Source organism: Paralichthys olivaceus, chromosome 9 (assembly GCF_024713975.1).
Source record: "Paralichthys olivaceus isolate ysfri-2021 chromosome 9, ASM2471397v2, whole genome shotgun sequence".
NCBI classification, from domain to species: Eukaryota; Metazoa; Chordata; class Actinopteri; order Pleuronectiformes; family Paralichthyidae; genus Paralichthys; species Paralichthys olivaceus.
This window is the reverse complement of record NC_091101.1, coordinates 2,210,043-2,230,545: the sequence shown is the minus strand read 5'-3', so window position 1 is coordinate 2,230,545 and position 20,503 is coordinate 2,210,043. Positions and strand designations below refer to the sequence as shown.

Below are 20,503 nucleotides of genomic sequence, written 5' to 3'. Positions count from 1 at the left end.
GCACTCAATGTTACCAACCCCCTCAGGACAAGTATTTAAATGTGTGTTCAATCATTTATCCAAATAAGGAACACAGTAAAGCATCTGAAGACAGTTGAAGATAACCGACCCTTAATTTTAGATTCCTATCTATTGCAGATTCCTAAGCAGGTCAAATAATGCTAAGTTTTTAAAAACTCTAAAAAAAGATTTAGCTGGATAACTGCAAATTATAAGTAATCATTTAAAGTAACCATATTCTACAAGAATGACAATTTGTGATAAAAGACAATTACAGCATTGTGCACATTATGTGTGCTGGCATCCTACTTAAATTGGGAAAAGATTAAACTTTGTTATGGGGGAAAAAATGTGCACTGCATATTTGTGTAGTTATCTAGCACTCATCGGACACTCTCTGGATAAAAAAAGATCATATTCAAAGATGCTGCAGGAGTACGGAGCACACAGCTTCCTGTCATCCTGCCCTCTTCGGCAGACAGCCGCATCCCCCGCTGCGGCCAGGACACGGACCGGGCTGCAGCCATGGAAGAGCATCCCTGCAGCGGGAACACCACAGAGGACCAGGAGGTTTTCCTGCCACAGGCTACTCAAGGTGAGCGGCTCATACATGTCACCGTTGTGTGCTGATGGTGGATTTGCTATCTTGATATAGAGACGGTTAAAGACAAACATGAGCTGGGTTCCGGGCTACGCTGCCTTGTGGGTGAATGCGCCTCCAGCGATGAAGATGACGGTGTGGTCGGGACATTCTTGCCTGGGTGGGGAGGATGATGCAGTGAATCCTCACCGCTGCGTGAGGTGGTGGAGCAGACCTGATGCAAACAGGCCTGTGTGCTAAATGACAAACGACACTCCATTCAAAACTCTCACACGTTTGCAGGTTTGGTCTGAATGGAGGCTACTAAACGATACTATGATTATTATATTATTAAATATCTAATGTTGGCTACACTTACTATAGGACCCACTGTATTTTGGAGCAGATTACGTCCTGTGGTTACTTCAGCTAAATAAGTCCAATTTAACACAATTCAAACTTTCAATAATATTTGTCTTTAACCGAACAGCGCACTACTTGGGTGGTAACAAATTGTAAGATTATAATTTTAAAAAAACATGATGAATAACTTGTGTTCCAGCCGAATTAAAGAGTAGAGCCATTCTATTGACTGTGTCGTATTCGGGTTCGTTGTAGAGCTACGTAGCTTGTGATAAATCAAACTGCGGTAAGTTGAATATCCCCTATTGAGGTGTGGTATGCGTGATTCACTGGGTCGTCGAATGGGACATGGTGCTCCGTCCTTAAAGGCGCACAGCAGGTCAGGGGAGTGGAGCTGATGTAACTGATGACCTTCAGATAAGGTGATGGAGTCTATACTTTCCATGGTCACAAATTGTGCTTATTCTGCGATGTAGAGCGAGTAGTGGGGGAAAGTACAGTCGGAGAGTTCCCAGACCTCCCATGGGAAGTTAGTCAAATATTTATCACATGCTATAGGCCTAGTGCATGCTATAAAAAGAAATGCAAAAAGCTTTCGCTAATATGAATTAGACTACAAGTAAAACGACTTCTGTCACTGTAGTGGCAAAACATCCTAAGAATGGGGATGTTCTGTCCCCCCCTTTTCCCAATGTTCATATTGTTTCACCACATGAAGAGTGCCAGGCAGTTTGTCAGACTTGTAGCCAAAACATCCAAAAATGACTCAGAGGAGAACTCAAGTTAACTTGTGATTTATTACAAATTAAACACAGTATATTTAGGTTAAAGCCCAGTGGTTATAACTACAGAGAAAAATCTGTAAGGTGAAAAGGTAATACAAACCATTCATATAAGACATACCCCTGTTTTCCTTTACTGATACAGTACTTCATATACAAAGGGGCCACAACATAATAATGGGTGGGAATGACATAACAAGTCGTGGCCACAAGAAATGAATCTGTTCCTTAATAACAAGACCTGATGAAGTAAACTGAAGAGACCGCTTGGATGAGACATGAAACGTTTCACTTAATCACATGATGTAGCCTCTATAATTGTCTTAAGTTTGTCTGCATTGACTCTTGATTGAGGCCAGCACACTGTAAATGGTTTGACTGCCATAATAGCAAGTTGTCTTTACTACTTACAGGTATCAACAGCCATTCACTCTTTTGACTTAGGGGACCACAACTATTTAACAAAATGACTTTTAACATGGATAAAGACCTGCAGGTTAATTATATGAAACTTCCCACTAGTCATTGAGAACTGAAGAAACTTTGGATGAGAGGTGAAACGTCTTCTTGAAACACACACAAGTCCAGTTGCCTATTTAATACAACTGAAGATATCATAACCTTGATGATTGAGTATCTTCACAGTTATAAAGTATGCACACATCAAATCAAATCACAAACAACCTTCCCATATTTGCATTTACATACAGTTTTTCCATCACCTTTGAGTGATGTAAAATGTAATAAAATCCAACAGTCTTGCTGCAAGTATCTTCATTAAAGCTCCCACAAGGAACTTTTCATTTTAGTTGATCTTGGCGCCTCTGTGGACAAAAGTGGTAGTGTTTCCACTGTTTGCTGTCATAAATCGCTCAGTGTAGCAAGCATGTTCATTGTTTTGAAAGGAGAGAAAAACAGGCATAGCTGTTTGTAGGATGAGTAGTGATGAGGTAATGATCATACAGCATCTTTTTCTTGCTGTCTGATTGTTTTATTCTCAGATTTTTATTCTCTCTGGTGGAGAAATTTCTATTTTTATGACAAAGCTGTTAGTTGATGTCATCATGCTGCCTTCCGTGCGCTACCTGAGCCATATTGTGAATTGCCTTGGAAGACTGAACAGTCTGCACTGCTCCGTGAGCAGCTCTAGGTCTGGGAAGCAGTGTTTGCAAACAATGTCTGTGGCAATGCACCAGCTGTTCATGTCAAGACACACACCGGGCCCTCTGCTCTCTCGAGTCCCTCGTTAGGTCCGCTCTGTAAATAGAGCAGCCAACTACTTTGATCGCTGCGTGCAGGATGTTGTTGTTCAGCCAGACCTCTGTGATGATGAAACCTGGAGTTGACGAGGAAGAGACTCAGGAGCACTGGACTGTATGGTTTTGCCTTTAGCCTAGTGCGTAGCCTGGCTCGCTTCCCCTGCTTCGGTATCCGTCTCCCTCCGCCGCCTGCATTGTTTCACTGGTGGTATAGTAATGCCGGTGGTCTCTGGGGTACGTAGGATCTCCAGGGGGATAGTGTTATAGAGGTTTTCTGGAAGCTGATGAAAGGAGAACTCAGACAGCAGCTGATGTCTTATGCAGAAGATTTTAATGTTGACTTGATGCATCAAGGAGAGCAGAAGGTGGAACAATATACAAACACTAACAGAGTTACATGAGACATTGTCACCCTCAAGTCTGAAGAGTTCTCCTACAGCATCCCCATATATCTTACTCTACTTGTGTCACCCATTCGAACAGCACATCCATGAATGGCTAGAACTGCTGTCACTCTCTATGTTACATGTAGGTGTTCACATCCTATTGGATAGTTAAGTTTAAATATGCATTCCTTAACCACATTGTGTCATCACGTCTTGCCACTGGTGAAATACGCAAAACAGTTGAAGTTAGTGAGAGTTGAAGTTGGTGGGAAATTTCGGTGCAGTAGGTGGCCGTAATGCACCACGAGCCAACCGCTGTTAAACAAGAAGACGACTGCCGGAAATCATTTGTGTCTGACCTCATGGGTAATCCGACCCTAGAACAGACATTGAGAATGGTTTAGAGAAAAAGTCAATTTTCTCTCCGATTGTCTCATTTGCTGATGTTGGTGATAAAAAGGCAGCAATATTAAAATACGACTCCTTAGGGGCTTTAAGTATACAATATTACATGTAAGACTTCTCTGTGGTGATGATAGGTATACCTTAACATATTCCTTCCCTTAGCACGTCCTTCACTGTATCTCCCTCAATCTTTATTTTTGGAGACAGCTTGCTGAGTAGTAGCTCTGCTGTCATAAAGCACCAACACAAAAACGTCACAGCGAATAAATTCACTGAGGTCACAATAATGCTGAGTAATCTGAATGTGTGTAAAGGACAAAGAGAAAGACTGTGTGTGGGGGGGCATGCATCAACATCCTTCCTTTACGTATCACATATGTTTCTTCCTGCATTTGTATTCCTCCATTCACTGGATACCAAGAAAAGGTACTATCCAAATCTTCTGAAGTTTTTTTTCCTCTGCCAAGGAGGTAATTTTTGTCTGTTTGTTGGTTTATTTGCTCTGGTCGTGGAGGAATGCACTCTACAAGAGCCATTCTTCTGACTGTAATGAAAACATCTTGTACACCACTTTAAAATATCAAAAAATATCAGAGGCATATTGAGTTCCTTTTAAGCTTGTTCAGACCTTAAATGTCTTTTATCGATAGTGGAGGGTCTCATTTGATTGATCAGTCAGTCAACTGTGGATATGCATTGTATGCAGTATGAACTTTTAACCGACAATAAGAAGTTTTAGGGTTGTGCACCATGAGTGAATAACAAGCCCTCTGTTACCTCTTGCCTATAGCTTTTATTTCCAGGTAAACTTCTCATTGTTGAGTAATTCTATTTTCTTAATTGTAAGAAGTGCCAGGAAAAGTCGACGGTCCTGTATCACCAAGCTACGTTATGCCAGGTGCCCTGAAAATGTGCTTTACAGAGAAGAGTTTACCAAGTTTTGCATGTTTGTGAATCAACCTCCAATATTTGAGTACTTGAGGCTTCTGTGAAATGTCATCCTACTGACCGAGGAGCTGGACTCTACAAACCAGAAATGCAAGGAACTGGAGGCCAGCAGACAGAGAAATGAGCTAAGGATCGAATGTAATAAAGAAGGGGCCCCATAAAGTTTCTGGCTATGTTTATTAAGGACCTACTTCACCTGGAGAGCAAACCTCTTCTCAACCCCGCACACTGCTCGTTTCCCCCAAAGACTAAGGGGAAGCTGTGCATCTTCCTGTCCTGCAGTAATTACAATAAAAACCTTGTTAAAACAAATGAAAGAATTCATTTAACATGAACCATGGTGTTTTTACTTTGAAACTGGTAGAGGAAGGGTTGCAAATATTTATTGTTGTGACACATTCGATAGATAGACATTGAAACTGTGTTCAACGTAATTTTCACTATTGTGCTGTGCCACGTTTGGGGTATGCTTTAAAAATAATTCTGTTCGTCAATATATATTCGATTGAATTATTCAAATCAAATTAACAATCAGATCAAAGACGTATGATTAATAAACAAATTCTAGAGCTAGAGCTGGCAATAAGGGTCAGCACCCAAATTCTCAAACACCTTGCTTTTCGCAGCAGGATTTACAAGTCATGTCTTGCCTCCTGCTTCACTCAGGCTCCATCCCTAGTCTTAATGTTCCAGATATCTTCCTTTTATTGTGAAAACATCTGACTCTGACAATCTCCTGCTGTGTTCTTCATATGTGGTAGACTCTTGAATTGTCTACACCCAATTTTCTGGGTATTTTCTGGACTTCATATCTGAGAACAGTGGCTGGGAAAGTGTACAGGAACATCTGTGCCAAGAATGGATTACAAGTATCCAAGTCCCTGTGGGACATACCATGGAAAGTGGTTGAGAGCTACGGATCCTATGGGGCTTCAAGTCCCAACTGTTCGCTAAACAAACATAAATTACCTTCTGGAAGAAGTAACCATGGTAAGATACAGAAGTAGCAAGGTCTATAGAGATGTTTTATTTATGCTTCTGGTCCTTTTTTAGTTTGAAAACTCTTGGGTAGCGTTATAGTCTGGAACAAACCGAGACGCATGGATACTTACGCAAATTTGTCGATGGTCAGAACTGCTTGCTGACTAGGTCTTTTTAGTCGCAATGAAGCCTTCGCAGATTCGTTTGCCTCCTATCACATGAACCCCTCCTGGAAAAAAACTAAAATGCTAATGCTGTTTTCAAACTAAAATGTTGTAGTATTTACATGTATTCACTTATTTAGTATGGCCCACAACGGATGTTACAAAAATAGCCCTTGAAAGGAAAAAGACTTGCCACCCCTGCAGTTGCCCTTTCAGTTACTTACACACTGACGAAACAAAAACATGTATACAAAGGTTGAAACAGAAGCGCACTGTCGAAAATGACACCATTTGTTTGCAAAATGATGGAATATTCAGAAAAATATTAACCACAAGTATTTTCGTCTAAAACCCCAACTTCACAAGAATATATTATTTTAATCAATAATTACACAATGAACTAAAGGCAATGTAAACTAGTTCATTCATGAATGATGACCTACAGTAAACACCTAGACTTCAGAATGTGGATATTTGAGTTTGCACTGCATTGCATTCACCAAATAACCAATATAAATAATTGTATCCAAAAGGAAAACTCATAAACATATTTTATCATTTTGTATCAGATTCCATGTCATTTCCCCCCCGGATTTTCAATCTCAGTAAGTTTGAATACTGTAGATAGAAAAACAGGTAAACTGAAATTTATGGGTGGAAATATAGAAACAAAACAAAAACAAAAATGTCCCATTGATCCATGTTTGGAAAGAAAAACACAGAAATGGGAAGTTCTATCTTTGGAAAATTGCTGATTGAAGATTTGAGCTTCAGTGCATTAGAAATGCAAACTTCATGCTGTGAATAGATGGTTTTGTTTTATTTAGAAGGTGTACTTTTATGAAGCCAATGGAAGAGAAGACTTATGCTGTGCTTGTGTCGTAAGAAGGCCAAATAGATCCCAGTTTCATTGAGTGTGCCTTACCAATTGAGAAAAACTGTAAAATGTTGTGAAACCTGCAGGCTGATGTGTTTTCACATGAACTGTGCATGAAACTCACTGTGAAGCTTTGATGGGCAAGGCTGTAATAATATAGCTACAGTAGATGACGTTTTTTTCATGGTTAGATAAGAAGATTTGCAAACTTGTTACTGAGGTAGATGTCCCCATGCATCTCCACCCCCTGGACTTTTCCACTGTGTAAAAAAAATGCTTCCACTTATTCACACAATTTTATGAATATGAAAATTATTTCAATTTGTGTGCAGATGTCACCCAGCTCTGTGCACCTTATAAAGAACCCCTGTAAATTATGCTTAATGACTGTATTTAAACAGCACTTAACAAATCTTGTCAACCAGAACCTGTCTCTCAGGTTCGTAGTTGTTTACTTCAGATGGGTGGAGGGTGGGTTTCTGGACTAGTAGTAGTAGCAGCAGTAGTACTAGTTGTAGTAGTGATTGTAGCTAAGGTCCACAGACTGCTCTGTTATCATATTTTTCATCTATTTTTCTGGGAAAACTAAAATATTTATTCTAATATTACAGACAATTATTAGAAATGCATATGGAAAAGACAACATGAAATAGTAAAATAAAGTAATACATCAATAATTAAATATTCTTCACATTAACATGAACTTTACAAGTGAGAAATATACAAAATTGTTCATGAGCCATAACATATTGCAAGATAGAAACACATCCTTACATTAAAATGAATGGAGCTGATCATTTGATATTATTTATAGGTCATCATTATTCCACTTGCTGATTGATTACCACTATAAATGATCATAAATGATTTACTGGAACTCAAAATGCAAGTAAAAATATATTGTTCTGTTCAGAGTTCAGAGTTCATTAGAAAGTACCGATGGTTTAGCTACTGTCAGTGTGTGTGTGTGTGTGTGTTTGTGTGAGATAAACCAGTGGGAGGGCAACACTGATAAGTTGTTACATGTTCACACTCTACGCTGTGTGTATACACACATGCTTGTTTAGAAAGAATGCATATGTGTGTATAAGTCTATTGCTCATAAGGACTGGTGTATTTCAAGTGTTTTAAGGTTCACATGTAGTTTCCATTATTAAACCAACAAGGATGAGGTTCCCGTGTGTAATATCTGTCCCTTTTCCTTTTCATGCTGTGTGCCTCCTTCTTTCTCTGTAGATAAGGTGGGGCTAATGGGGAACTGTCTGCTAAGTTAAGGTTCTTATCCAACAAACACATTTTGCAGTGTTTATCAACTAAATAGCAACAGCTTTTTCTGTTTTTTTGTTGGCACACTTTAGACTGACCATGCTGGGTGGACGGATCCACTGGTGCCAGGCTAGAAAATGGTAAGGATTATCTATTTGACAGGTTACAGATTTAAAATAAGTTGTAACGGTTCATCTATTTTGTATTTGTAGGAAAGTTACCTTGGCAAAATTTCTTAAACGTTATAATTGAAGGACATGTCATGATAGGTGAAAAATCATTGTAGGTGATGAGTATAGGATACATGAAAAATTAAAGGAAATGAAAAGCTTGAATATGGTTGAGATGACTTTAAATGTGTCCTGGAGTGTTATTCAATCTTCATATAGTTGTGTGTTATCTGGAGATGCTGGTTAGTTCCTTTCACTGTTTCAATTACTTGTTATATTTTTTTTCAGCAGCATGTTTAGTATATAACCATTTAATGGAGCTCTTAGCATTACACATATACACAGGGCTTTGAAGTTAGGTCAGATCTAAGTCACCTTATCATGGTGTTTTTCTCAAACAAATTTGGAAGGGGCCCCAGGGCTCCCTGGTTTGCCCTGGTTGATAATGGAAAAAAATGGATGCAAAGGCACCATCACCCACATTTAAATAAAATCTTTAAACACTGCTTTAATCTATAAAATCTTGTATTAATTGAATTATGTTTACCTCTCTATGCAAAGGTGTTATTTGCAAAGGGTTTATCAGCTGCAATTAATGGCTTCATTAATGCATAATAAATCACACACTGATTCGAATGAGAACAGCTCTTTGCATTGTCACGTTGTGGAATATCTCAAGCAGGGTGCTTTTGCTTTTTCTTGTTAGCATATTATTGTCTTTTACAGTTTGACACATTGTAGCCTATGTGCAAACAACTGCTAACTGCTTGCTCGTTGGAGGAACTGTTGGGTTCTCTATCATTTTTAGGTAAAATGTCTTGAGATAATGCATTTTATGTTTTGGCTCTATACAAATAAAATTGTATTGAATTGAAATGAGAATAAAGTGACAGTTATTCACAAAGATGTAAACAACATTTTTTTACTAGAAAAAGTAAAAAGAAATCAAGAATAATAGATACAAACGTACAAGTTAGAGAGCAGTGCAATAAATGACTGATAAAGATTTAATGAAAGGTCTGGATTTAAATTAGCAGAGAGCTGCAACAGTTAATTGCACATATGATGAGCATAACAACTGAATGCTGTTTGCCATGTTTAGCTCTGGGGACAGACAGCAGACCAGTGCCAGGTGACATGAAGGATCAGTTTGGTTACAAACTAAGCTCCAAAAACGAAATGAATTTTGGTGCTAAATATTTCAATGCTTTATAGACTGATAGCAGTATTCTTGAATCAGCTATTGGAGCTATAAAACAGTTGGAGTTGCAAAACACAAAAAGAACCAAAACACAAAATGACTATGATAGATGCAAAAACAACCACATAGTGACACCACATCATTGTATTGTATTCCATTTATATTTGATCCTTTTACATCTATTTTATTCTCCTAAAGATGTATGCATTTTATTTATTTTACCTTCTTTCATATTTTTATTGTTAATATTGTTTTTTACATGAAAATTGTTCAAAACTGTGCTTTGAGATTTTGAATAGCTTTTTAAAATTATTTGTATGTGCCTGTACAGCACCTTACAAAGAGACACAAAACAATTACAAATATACACAAAATGACCCCATGCGAAGCAAAAAAGTGAAACATAAAGACCCAATATAACCAAAGTGCCACAACAGCATCAAGATGGAACAATGCCTCACCACCCATCCCATTCCGTGTTTGTACCTTTTATACAGAGCGCTGGGGTAGAATAAAGATGCACCATTTCCTAAAGAGAAGTGACAGGTTGAAGTTGATTCATTTAGATTTATATATAGTGTAGATTTTAATAATCTGTTCTTTTCCTCCCTGCTTCACAGGCTGATTCTTGATGTTGACCAGTCTACAACAGAGGAACGACTGGAGATGATTTGAACTAAAAACAAAGCCTGTACATTTTTCCCCTCAAACTGTAGTGTATATACTATATATAGTATATTTCTGTCTTTTGATTGACTCTGTGTAAAATGCCTTTAATCTTCTGCATCAGTCTTGTAAATTCTTCATCTCATTCTGATTATTTTTTACACACCACGACTTCTTAACCACAGTTGAATGACAGTTTACCTTATTTCAAGGTTCGGGTTGGTGTGAATATAACAGGCTTGTATTTATTGCTACATTATGAAATTTTCAACTTCTTTCAATTGCAACCAAATAACAAAGTTAATTGAACATATATATATATATATTTGTATGAGACAGTCACATAACCTTTTCTGTGTCACTCTAATATCCCAGTATTAAATTGTAGCGCCTAAGTAGTGGGATTGGGTGGTTTGGGATGGAGGGTGATTTAGTTTCATTGACATGTTCCTTATGAAATGGTTAGAACTTGTACCATGGCATCAATAATTTTAAAAATGTATTCTCTCTTCATCTCAGATTAGATCCAGATTATGACAGACTCTGAAGCCTCAAGTGTTGGGGAGAATCCCCCGCCCTACATGATCTTTGTGGTGGTGTTCCTCTTCTTCCTCACTGGACTGCTGGGCTTCCTCATCTGCCACCTGCTGAAGAAGAAAGGCTACCGCTGCCGAACTGGAGACATGGACGATGAAGAAGAGGAGAAAGTTGGAGGAAATACAGATGGTGGGTTGAGAAAATTGTAATAGGCAAGAAAGTCACAATTACTGAAACTAGCTGTTTCATCTTCATTTTAGGTCATTGCAGTGGCAGCAGACCAAGCAGATTTAGTATCATTCAGTCGGTGGAAAAAATAGCCTTGTGTCTTCTGTGAATTAAAATAAGAACAACTCTGGGATGTCACCATGGGCAATTGACCTTTTCTTTTGACTTTTTTGCAGTGATACCATTGGTCAACAGGCCAAGTGTTGGACTTTGTTACGATGCGAAATTTCACTAAATTTTCACTAAACTGATTTGGCAGAAACGTCTACTAGTCTATCAGCAAGGCTTTTTTCTGTTGGCTCTTGGTTCTACTGCTAAAAACTGTAAGCTCTTCACAGCAACATGCACATCTAAAGCACAAACTACCAGTATAATTGCTCGAGTTAACATCACCTGACAAAAGTAGCCTGGCAGGAGAGACACTCCACGCTATGGTAGGATTTCATAACTAGCTGTGAAATAGCCGTGGCCAAGATGCCACCTTTATGCTTGCATGAAAAAAGAATGAACAGACACATTTTCAGTTTACCCATCAATATACAACCGACCCGTATACAAGGTTTTCTTGTTGCATTACAGGAAATGTAGGATCCAGTGATTTTGGAGTTCAAGCCATTTCTCTGCTGTTTTTGACTGTCTGGTGTTTCAAGTTTCACCTGCATCAAAATGTCCACATTGCCAGTATTTGCTGAGAAGCATATCTATTGGGTAATGTTTTCAATTGAAGGCCTCAGTTAGTCAGCTGAAGACACATATGTGAAAAGCAGACATGTAGTTGTTCAATTTAGCATCTTGGCTCCTCTGGACAGAGATATCTATTGCATCCACAGGGACAACTTTGGGTTTCACGTTCCTTATATGAGGAAATTATGAGGCAATGTTGGTTCCTGATGAAACCCACCATACAGTATAGAAGAAATATGTGCAAGGGGCGCGGTATAACTCTCTCATGTTCCACGATTTAGAAACACAAAACCAAGAAGAACATTTGCTACTTTGAAAGATCCATGCTTCCCTGCATCTGCAACACATGGATTATGAGTTACCATAATTAGAAACATGGACTATGTCAAACTCACATGCACACAGCTCTTCACAGAAAGGCCCTGCTCATCGGGCATTCCTGAATGCAGAACCTCTTTGCTGTGAGGTGACAGTGCTAACCACTGAGAGAGGACATGGTCTGGATGTAATCTTAACTAAGAAAAAAGAACATCATTTATTTCTTTTCTTCTCTCACTGCAGAAACAAATCATAAAGTTATGCACGTCTTCAAAGTCTGTACTATAAGCACCAACACAAAGTTATTCAGACTCTCACTTCGATACATGCAATGCACACATACGCATCCTGAGTATGAGGAAAGGAAACACCATATTCTGATTCAAATCCATTATATTTGGGCACTTACCTCACCCCTGTTTTAATTAGGTCATTTTTCTTTAATAGTTGACAGGCTGTACAGATGTGGCATTTGGTTAGAGGGATTGCAAATTATATGGGTTAGCAGTGAACACCAACAGCATGAAAAACAAGGTTTTAAGGTTGTGACAGATTCTATTATTTATTTTTTTATCCAGTCAAACCACAAAGCTGAGGACAATAATTGAAACTACAAAATAAAAGTAAAATCACATTACTGATGGTTCACAATCAACTTTTTCACACTAATCAGTGTGATTTTATTCCTTGTTTTGCTGTATTTCAGAGGAGGATGAAGAGAACCAGGATACAGTGGAGCAAATCCTCAAGTGCATCATTGAAAATGAAGGTGATTAATACAAAATTACTGAAGTGTTTCTTGGGTTTCATTCTGTTTATTTTATACCGATTTTAGGGTAGCCTGCTTTAATCTGGTCATATCTTCAGTTTTTGTCCTGCTTCACTTTGTTCTGTTTCGCTGTTTGCTGCTTAGTGTTAAGATTCGGAACACAGGAGTACAGAGTGTGAAAGTGGTTTTCAAAGTTTTAATACAAAGATAGTAACAGGAATATTAAATATGTTGACAGTAAAATAATAAACAGTTTCCAGTTTAGTGGTGATGATTGATTTGATTGAGACTGAGAGATCAGAATTAAGTGTATGCTTCCTGTGCCACTTCCTGCTACCCGCCCTGGGTAGCAGCCAATTTCGCCCTTTTCTAAATGTGCCACTGTATATTAGTAAATCCACCTAACACTTTTTGTTTATTGCTGCTCTAATATGGGTTCTTCTTGTCTCTAGCAAACATGGCAGCTTTCAATGAGATGTTGGGAAACCAAAATGTCTGTGTGCGCCATGACCCCAGGTAAATTCATTCAGCTGACAAGTGTAAACTGTGGATTAGTGTTGTATTGTGTTATTATTAGTGAATGAGAACTTTCAATCTTGAATTCACAAATTGTTGATTAAAATATTCTTATAGTAACCTATGTACAAATCTAGTAATGTACACATCAATTGAATGCCTTCAGTCTGAATGCTATGAATCAAAAAACACAGGACGAGATGTTAGAAAACTGTCCCTTGTGATAATAGGTGCCCGTCAATTGGGCACGGGAGACATCATCAGTAGTGTGTGCCCTCATATCACAGGGTGTTTCGGCCTTCCAACACTATACACCCTCCACAAGGGTGGCCCGCTGCAGGATGATCAGTCCTCAGCTTGTGTCCCATGGAGCAACAAATTTGCCCTATTGTTTAAGCCTGCAGCCAGCTAAAAGGTTGACAGGTGGGAGTTCTAATGGTTTATACTGATGTACTTGGGGCCCAGCACTGGTCCTTCCGCCTGAGCCAAATCTATTGGCTGCTTCTTTCTGCCACCTCTGAGACTGCTCTGATGATCCTCTGCAGAGCCTGACCATGGCTTTCAAGTTCTTTCAGCAGTCTGATGGTGGATAACACCACAAATCCACTGCATCCAATTTCAACTGCTTAAACTTTGGGTTTTCCAGCCACGCTGGTTCACTTCTGCTGCTAACTCTGCATAGCGCAGCTTCTTACGCTCATAGGCCTCCTCAACTCAGTTCTCCCATGGGACTGTGAGCTCTATGAATTATGAATAGTTCCTTTTGGGTTGCCTGAAAATACTCTTATTGAAACCACTGACAATCGAAGAAAGTTTGGTTTGGTCCAAAAACTGACCAGTAACTGTACATGCACATTTTGAATGACCACTTTTGTACAGATGTTAACAAGCCTGCAAAACACAAAAAACAAACCTGCTATTTTTTATTTCACTCACAGGGATTCATCTGTCTATTTCTATCCTGTGATCCTTTGAAAAATATGTTTTCGGAATATCAGTTATTCGCACAACCAACACACTCAGACCCTTAAACTAGAACTCTGCTTCTGACACAAATTTCTTCTACATTTATTTGGATTTTGTTTACAAAACATGACTGTGCTTCCTAGCGGACACATATTTTACTTATGTGACACCCTAATATATACAAGTATAAAAAACACAAATGTTCACTGGTCTTGAATTCAGACTGCTCAGAAAAGCATAATTCGAGTTTGTGACTATACACCCCTCAAAAAAAATTATATTCATTATAATTATATCGTCCAGGTTGCGTAAGGACTCAATTGGTGGTGTTCCTCCCCATCACCACACAGTCCACTCAGGCACCGACCACAACTCCTGCCACCTCTGTGCTCAGGTTCAATCTAAGAAGGGCCGCAGACAAAGCAGAACCCCCCGATTCAGACAACGGCCTGGAGAACAGACCGTATTCTCTGTTGGCAGGTAACAGAATATGTTTAGACCATTTTTGCATGTTTGAAGAGAGAAAGAATGTCACAAAATAAAATGCATAGAGATGATACACAATATTAAACAAATCAGAAAAAAAGGACAGGTTTCATCCTTTATATAATTTTCCCCTTAGATTTCGGGTGACGCACACTGATAAGAAGCTCCACGGAGGTTCGAATCCATTGGTCATTTCAGGGGACCAGCTGGACCAATCCCAGGATAGTGAGGAGCAGAAGGAGGGCGGTTACAACCTGAGGAGCATGTTCAAGGATGTCCGGACCTCCTCAGCGAGTGCCAATGGGGTCGTCCCAAATGTGGGGAAGCGAAGGAAGAGTGTGACCATATTTGGGTTGAGGCGGGGCAGCGAAACTGTTAGCAATAAAGAGGTGGAGGGGACAGGTTGGGAGGCCGGAGGCGTTAAATTTGCCATTCAGAAGCAACCTATTGTATTAGAGGAGCTGGTAAAGGCAGAGAACATTGAGATTGCTTCTGAATGTGGTACTAAATGTGGTTCTACACCTGGAACTGAGCTCTCACAGAATGAAATGGCTGCTCCACTGCAAAGTGAGGTTGAAACATCAGGTTCTGTTAACTCTCCCTCTTTCCAAAGTAAGAAACAACCACATGACTTTAGCTCTGGTCCTGAACCTCGTATGAACCTAAAAATTAAACCTTCAGTTGGCAGTACGGCAATCTCTGCCCTGAGCTCAGTTCTCATTTCATCTCCCACTATGCCCGGACAGACATATACTGCAACAGAGAAACAGGGACATGGTGGAGACAAAATTATGAAAAATGAACAGGATTATGATCCTGGGCCTCTACAGACTTCTACACCAATTATCCCTATGACAGGAGCCATTCCAGGTTTTACTCCTGTCATTCCTGCTGGTCAGAGTGAATCCTGTTCAAGCACAGTTTTTCAAGTCATCCAGACTCCCCCTCACCCAAGCTCCAGTCCAGTTGTCGGACACGACTTTGATGCTAGCCTAGCTTTTATAGGTTTAGGCTCATCACATCAGTTTTCACTCCCAATCAAGACCCCATCTTCAACTTCTTTGTTAAAAACGCCTACATCACCTCAGACTGTCATGTCTAGCCCTGAACTCAGCTCAAGAAATAAACCACCAGAGGCTACAAAAACAGCTCGATCACCTGCCCTCACTCCAAGCCCCAAACTCCCATCAGGTCAAGAGATGTCCAGCCAATCAAATATCGCCAGTCCATTAGAAGCCCAAACTCTCCCACCTACTCTAAGTAGCAGCCCCAAACTTGACACCTTTCCTGTATCATCACAACAACGCAACATCACAACTCCCTCCTCTGCTCCAACTGGACAAAACCCAGGTTTCAGAAGTTCAACTCCTTTGAAGTCAGAAAGTGTCATGTCTGTAAAATCAATGACCACAGGTGATATGGTTTCCAGCCCACTATCTATAAAGGAAGAAGAGCAAGCCAGAGAAGAGAAGACTGAAAAAAAGATGCTTGGGATTCTCAAAACAGCTGAACTTTCACCAGTTGAAGGAGGTGTTAAAGGTCTTGCCCTTTCCTTTCCCTCTGATCATGTTCATAAAGATAGACAAAGCAGTTTTCATCTGTCACCCTGCAGCCCATTGTCCACCTCCGCATCAGGAGGGAGCACAATAAGTAGTATGACTATCATCAAAGCTAGCCCTGAAAGCAAGAGAGAGTTTTCTGTTGTCACTATGATGGAGGATGAAGAATCCACTTCATTATCAAAAGACCCGAAAAGAGAAACATGTAAAGTTGGGGCTGAATTTGAGAAAGTTGAATTTAGTCCAGCAGTTGGTCAGGGAGAAAAGTTTTCTGTTTCAGGTAAGGGGCAACCTGACAGTCAAAGAGGAGAGACTAGGCTGATGTTGAGCCAAGAAAAAGAAGACATGGTCGAGATGGAAGATATAAAAGACTGCAAGGTGATGCAGTTGCAAGAAGCAGAGAGAGTGAGGGAGGAGGTGGAGAAGACGGTAGACACTCTGTTGACACAGGACTGAGAGTTGAATTCTCAAGATGGTGAGAAATTGAAACCATGTGATAATCCAAAGAAAGAAGTATGGCACCACTCAGCTGACTAAAGGAAAGGAAAAGTGAATGAACACTCCTTCGATCATTTAACCACAGCTGAATATATTGCACTAAGACTGGACTGGCAGGTTAGGGTCAGTTGTGGAAAGTCACCAATGATTTCACACCGATTTTGAACCCAACACAGCTAACCTTTTTATATAACATGTTTTTGTGTTTTAGCCTTTTCTAGCGATACTAGTCACATGGTTCTAAGGATGGAAATGTCAGTTGACTTTGGCCTAGGCTAATATATCTTAACTGTTGGTCAATCAGTGGTACCCAGGTGATGAATTAATCTGACTATTTATGATTTCCCGATTGTTCCTCTAACACCATCATGAGGTTAATGTTAGTAAATTATCTCAATAGCCATTAAGCTGTATCAACAGGATGATGAATAGTAATTATGTTTTGAGTTATCTACATTATTCATTCCAACAACCTTGGTTGTTACTCTTACAGTCAGAAGGTAAACTTGTTAACTACTGCTGTTGTCCTTCAGTCAAGTCAAGATTTCTGGCAAATTTCTTGAGTTATTTTATGATTTTATTTGTTATACTCCCTTTGCCTTGTTTAATTCCTAGCTGGTGATTAGGCAATAGATCCAGAGAATGACTGGAAGCTTGTTGTTATCTAAAAGCAATTAAAGGTTCAGTGTGTAGAATTTAGTGAAATCTTGTGGGGAAATTGCATGTTGCAGCTGAATACCCCTCACATCATCCTCTCCTTCCAAACATGAAAGAGAACATTAGAAGCCTTCAGTTGTCATAAAAACTCAAAAGGTTTTAGTTTGTCCAGTCTGGACTAATGTAAAAAACATGGCGGCCTCCGTAGAGAGGACCCGCTCAATGTAAATATAAAGTATTTAAATATAAAGGACCTTTTCTGGGGTAAAAAAAAACACAATTCATACAATTCTGATTAAACACAAGTGAAAACATAATGAGGATTATTTTATATTCAATTTGTGCCAATAGATCCCTTTCACCTTAATCTTACACACTGAACATTTAAGTGTATGGGCATAAAAACACAATCGAACCTTTGACTCACTACTACTAATGAAATGCACAACCACAAAGATGATTGTTACACCTCACAACACATACCAAGGCATGATAGTGAGGTTTCCCATAGGCTACGTGGAATAATCTCTTAGACTAGAGTTATTAATCTTCCACAGAGTAAACTCTGCAGTCCTTAAAGCTGTGAATCTATAAATATTATAGATTAGATGTTGAAATAAGATATGTATTTCTAAGTATGATCTAGTATTTACAAGTCGGACTCTAAAGCATACAGTAACAGGTGATGTTGGTGCATTGGTTAGTGTAGCAGATCTCTCCTCTGATGACTTTTGGTCCCCCTCATTTGTGTATACATTGAGCTCATTGAGAAATGATACAACACTTGCAAATTTCATTCTGTGATTCCAGTTGACAGAGCTGTCTTTTACAGGCATATGGTACTTTATAAAAGGTCTTTATACACAACTTAACATATCACCTTTACTGTACAGTGTAACTACATACTCTAATGCCCCTGTTATTGTTGCAGTCATGTATTTAAACAGTATATCCTGTAATAACAATCTGAAGTCATATACCAGGGAACAGATGGTGTATATCCATTTTGACACAGATCTAAGGAAAATATATTTTTTCAAGTATAGGACATTATTATGAACACTGTCCACTGCACACTCAATTTGTGTGAGGGTCTTTCTGAAAATGATTGTAGTTTTGACTGCTTGTTCATGTAAATGACAACTAGGACATTTCGGAATGATGGCCAGAAGACAAAGAACCAGGTTATTAAAAAAAAAAAAAGATTTCCTCAAAGTGCAACAAAGTTTATTCAATATTATGACTATTAAGAATAATACTCTGCAGTGTTGTTATATATACCTGCAATCAGTTTCAAACTTTGTACATTTCAAACTTTGTACATGTCTGCTCGGCTGGAGTGTAGACAAAGTAGTGGGCATTGTGAATGAGCCACTGTGAAAGAAAAAAACTGCTGAAGTTTCTTGAACCCTGTCAACCAAATAAATGGAGATTGCCGAACTGGAAACACATTACAGTACAAACAGAGAAACTGAGAAACAAATAAAGATGAGGCAAACTATCAAATTATTTTGTTGATAATCACCAGTATCATCAAAATAACTTTTTTTCTGAAAATATTGTACCCTCACTTTTAAAAATGTCCCAGGCTCTTATGTCCTAACAGTGGACCTAATACTCTGCTGTGTAAAACTCACATCCTCAAAACAAGAGAGACAAGAGAATCTGGTTTTCCCACAATCAAAAAATGAAACGTGACCAGTCACTTCCCCTAGTGGTTGGTCACGTAATAGTGTTTGTTTTATGTGCTCAAGGTGGCGGTGCAGGTGAACAAATTAGCAGGTAAAATTCGGAGTAAGCTAGAAAATATTTATGTATATGTAATTCTAGTGAACAAAAAGTTAATTTATTTATAGGGAGTCAGATTGTTCCTCCTTTTGTCATGAGCATGGTGACATCAAACACATGTAGTGATTCAGATCTGCATTTATTCAGATTTGTACTGGCTGTCATTCAGTGAGTATACATTCCAGCCTTTGGCTCTGCAGACTGATTCACTAGAAATGGAAAAGAAGAGAGTTTACAAGACACAGTTCAGAAGTTTCAAGTCAGGGGTCAATGTCATTTCCTGCCTTCGTGGGAAAGCAACCAGAGAATTTGTAGTCTGCTCTCCTAGTTTTTATCTCACCCTCTGCCTTCAATTAATCTTCATGTTGACCAACTTAACCATTGGTTTTGCCCCTGTCAACTTGTTTGCTTGCATGTTAATTTGTCAGGATTGCACAAAAAAGAGAGTTCCATGGAACTTTGTGGAAAGATGGGACAGAGAGAACTCTTTAAATTATGGACAAAGGGGCGTATCCAGAATTTTCTTTCTCTTTCTTTAACATTGTAAGATAGGGCATTTGTTTTTACATTTTCACCAATTTCCCAGGGAATCATTTATGGCTCTTGATGGAAAACACTGATATTTATGTCCATGTAATTTGGGTAGGTGATTGAATTTAAAGAGATTGTTGGCCCATGGCAGTGGTATGTGCCCCCATGTGCCGCATTGAGTGCCATTCTATTTGTGAACTGTGATCATGATTTGCATGTCACCCTCTGCTGGTCACTAAACAAACCACATATTAACATCACACATGATGAAAACAGTGAGCTGCTGTATGTGATCTTGTATTAACCAGTTGAACCATACCAATATGTATAACTGGTGAATGCTACAGGTAAATGTGAATAAAGAGGACAATATATATATTCTTCTAACTTGCCCAATGCAGCTACAGTCACTTTAGAAACATAAGAAATGTAAAGATGCATCATATATGTATTACACTGCACTGAAAATATAGAATAAATTTGAAATGTCCTAACAGGGCAGCTATCAGCGTATCAGCCATATTATGCTTACGAAAGGGAACAATGTGAATCTACTTGTATATATTTACTTGTCAATAAAGAACAAATTGCTTATATTACATTTGCGTTTAACTGTCTTCTCCACTTTAAGTGGCTTTAGTGCACTAAAGGTGCTTGTTTAAGAGTCCCTAGTGTGTGGCATCATAACACAAGAGTCTATCTTTGTAGAAAAGTGTAGTCATAGCACCAAGCACCCTTAAGGACTGAGCACCTGCTCATTCTGATATTATCAAACCAAAAAGGCATGGAAAACATGTTAAAAGACATGGAAAGAAAAGCAAAACATGAATAAACAGACTTGTTGATATTAGGAAGCCACAGCCTGTGCTATCCCTCTCCTCCCACCTGGGTGCAAGGCAAGTCACCCAGATTTAAACC

General features: G+C 39.0%; 1 protein-coding gene across 7 annotated transcripts; it reads left to right on the top strand.

The window, feature by feature from the left end:
* Nucleotides 1–315: 315 nt before the first annotated feature.
* On the top strand, nucleotides 316–20,181 carry rell2 (RELT like 2). Of its 7 annotated transcripts, none has more exons than XM_069531080.1 (8): nucleotides 316–595; nucleotides 8,104–8,151; nucleotides 10,003–10,073; nucleotides 10,568–10,774; nucleotides 12,522–12,584; nucleotides 13,037–13,100; nucleotides 14,370–14,546; nucleotides 14,689–20,181. In XM_069531080.1, exons 4-8 carry the CDS (start codon nucleotides 10,582–10,584, stop codon nucleotides 16,565–16,567), a joined length of 2,376 nt encoding a protein of 791 aa, XP_069387181.1. In that variant the 5' UTR covers nucleotides 316–595; nucleotides 8,104–8,151; nucleotides 10,003–10,073; nucleotides 10,568–10,581; the 3' UTR covers nucleotides 16,568–20,181. The 7 variants fall into 7 exon arrangements, with proteins under 7 accessions (XP_069387181.1, XP_069387183.1, XP_069387182.1 ...); XM_069531082.1 differs by having other exon boundaries at nucleotides 456–595; nucleotides 10,573–10,774; XM_069531081.1 differs by having other exon boundaries at nucleotides 456–595; nucleotides 10,003–10,094; nucleotides 10,573–10,774.
* The last annotated feature ends 322 nt before the right edge of the window (nucleotides 20,182–20,503 follow it).

Bases quoted from the DNA above. Each gene is read 5' to 3' on its own strand.
- rell2 (XM_069531080.1), top strand. From the start codon at position 10,582: ATGACAGACTCTGAAGCCTCAAGTGTTGGGGAGAATCCCCCGCCCTAC. The intron at 10,775-12,521 runs GTGGGTTGAGAA...GCTGTATTTCAG, and splicing joins AGTTGGAGGAAATACAGATG to AGGAGGATGAAGAGAACCAG. The intron at 12,585-13,036 runs GTGATTAATACA...TCTTGTCTCTAG, and splicing joins GTGCATCATTGAAAATGAAG to CAAACATGGCAGCTTTCAAT.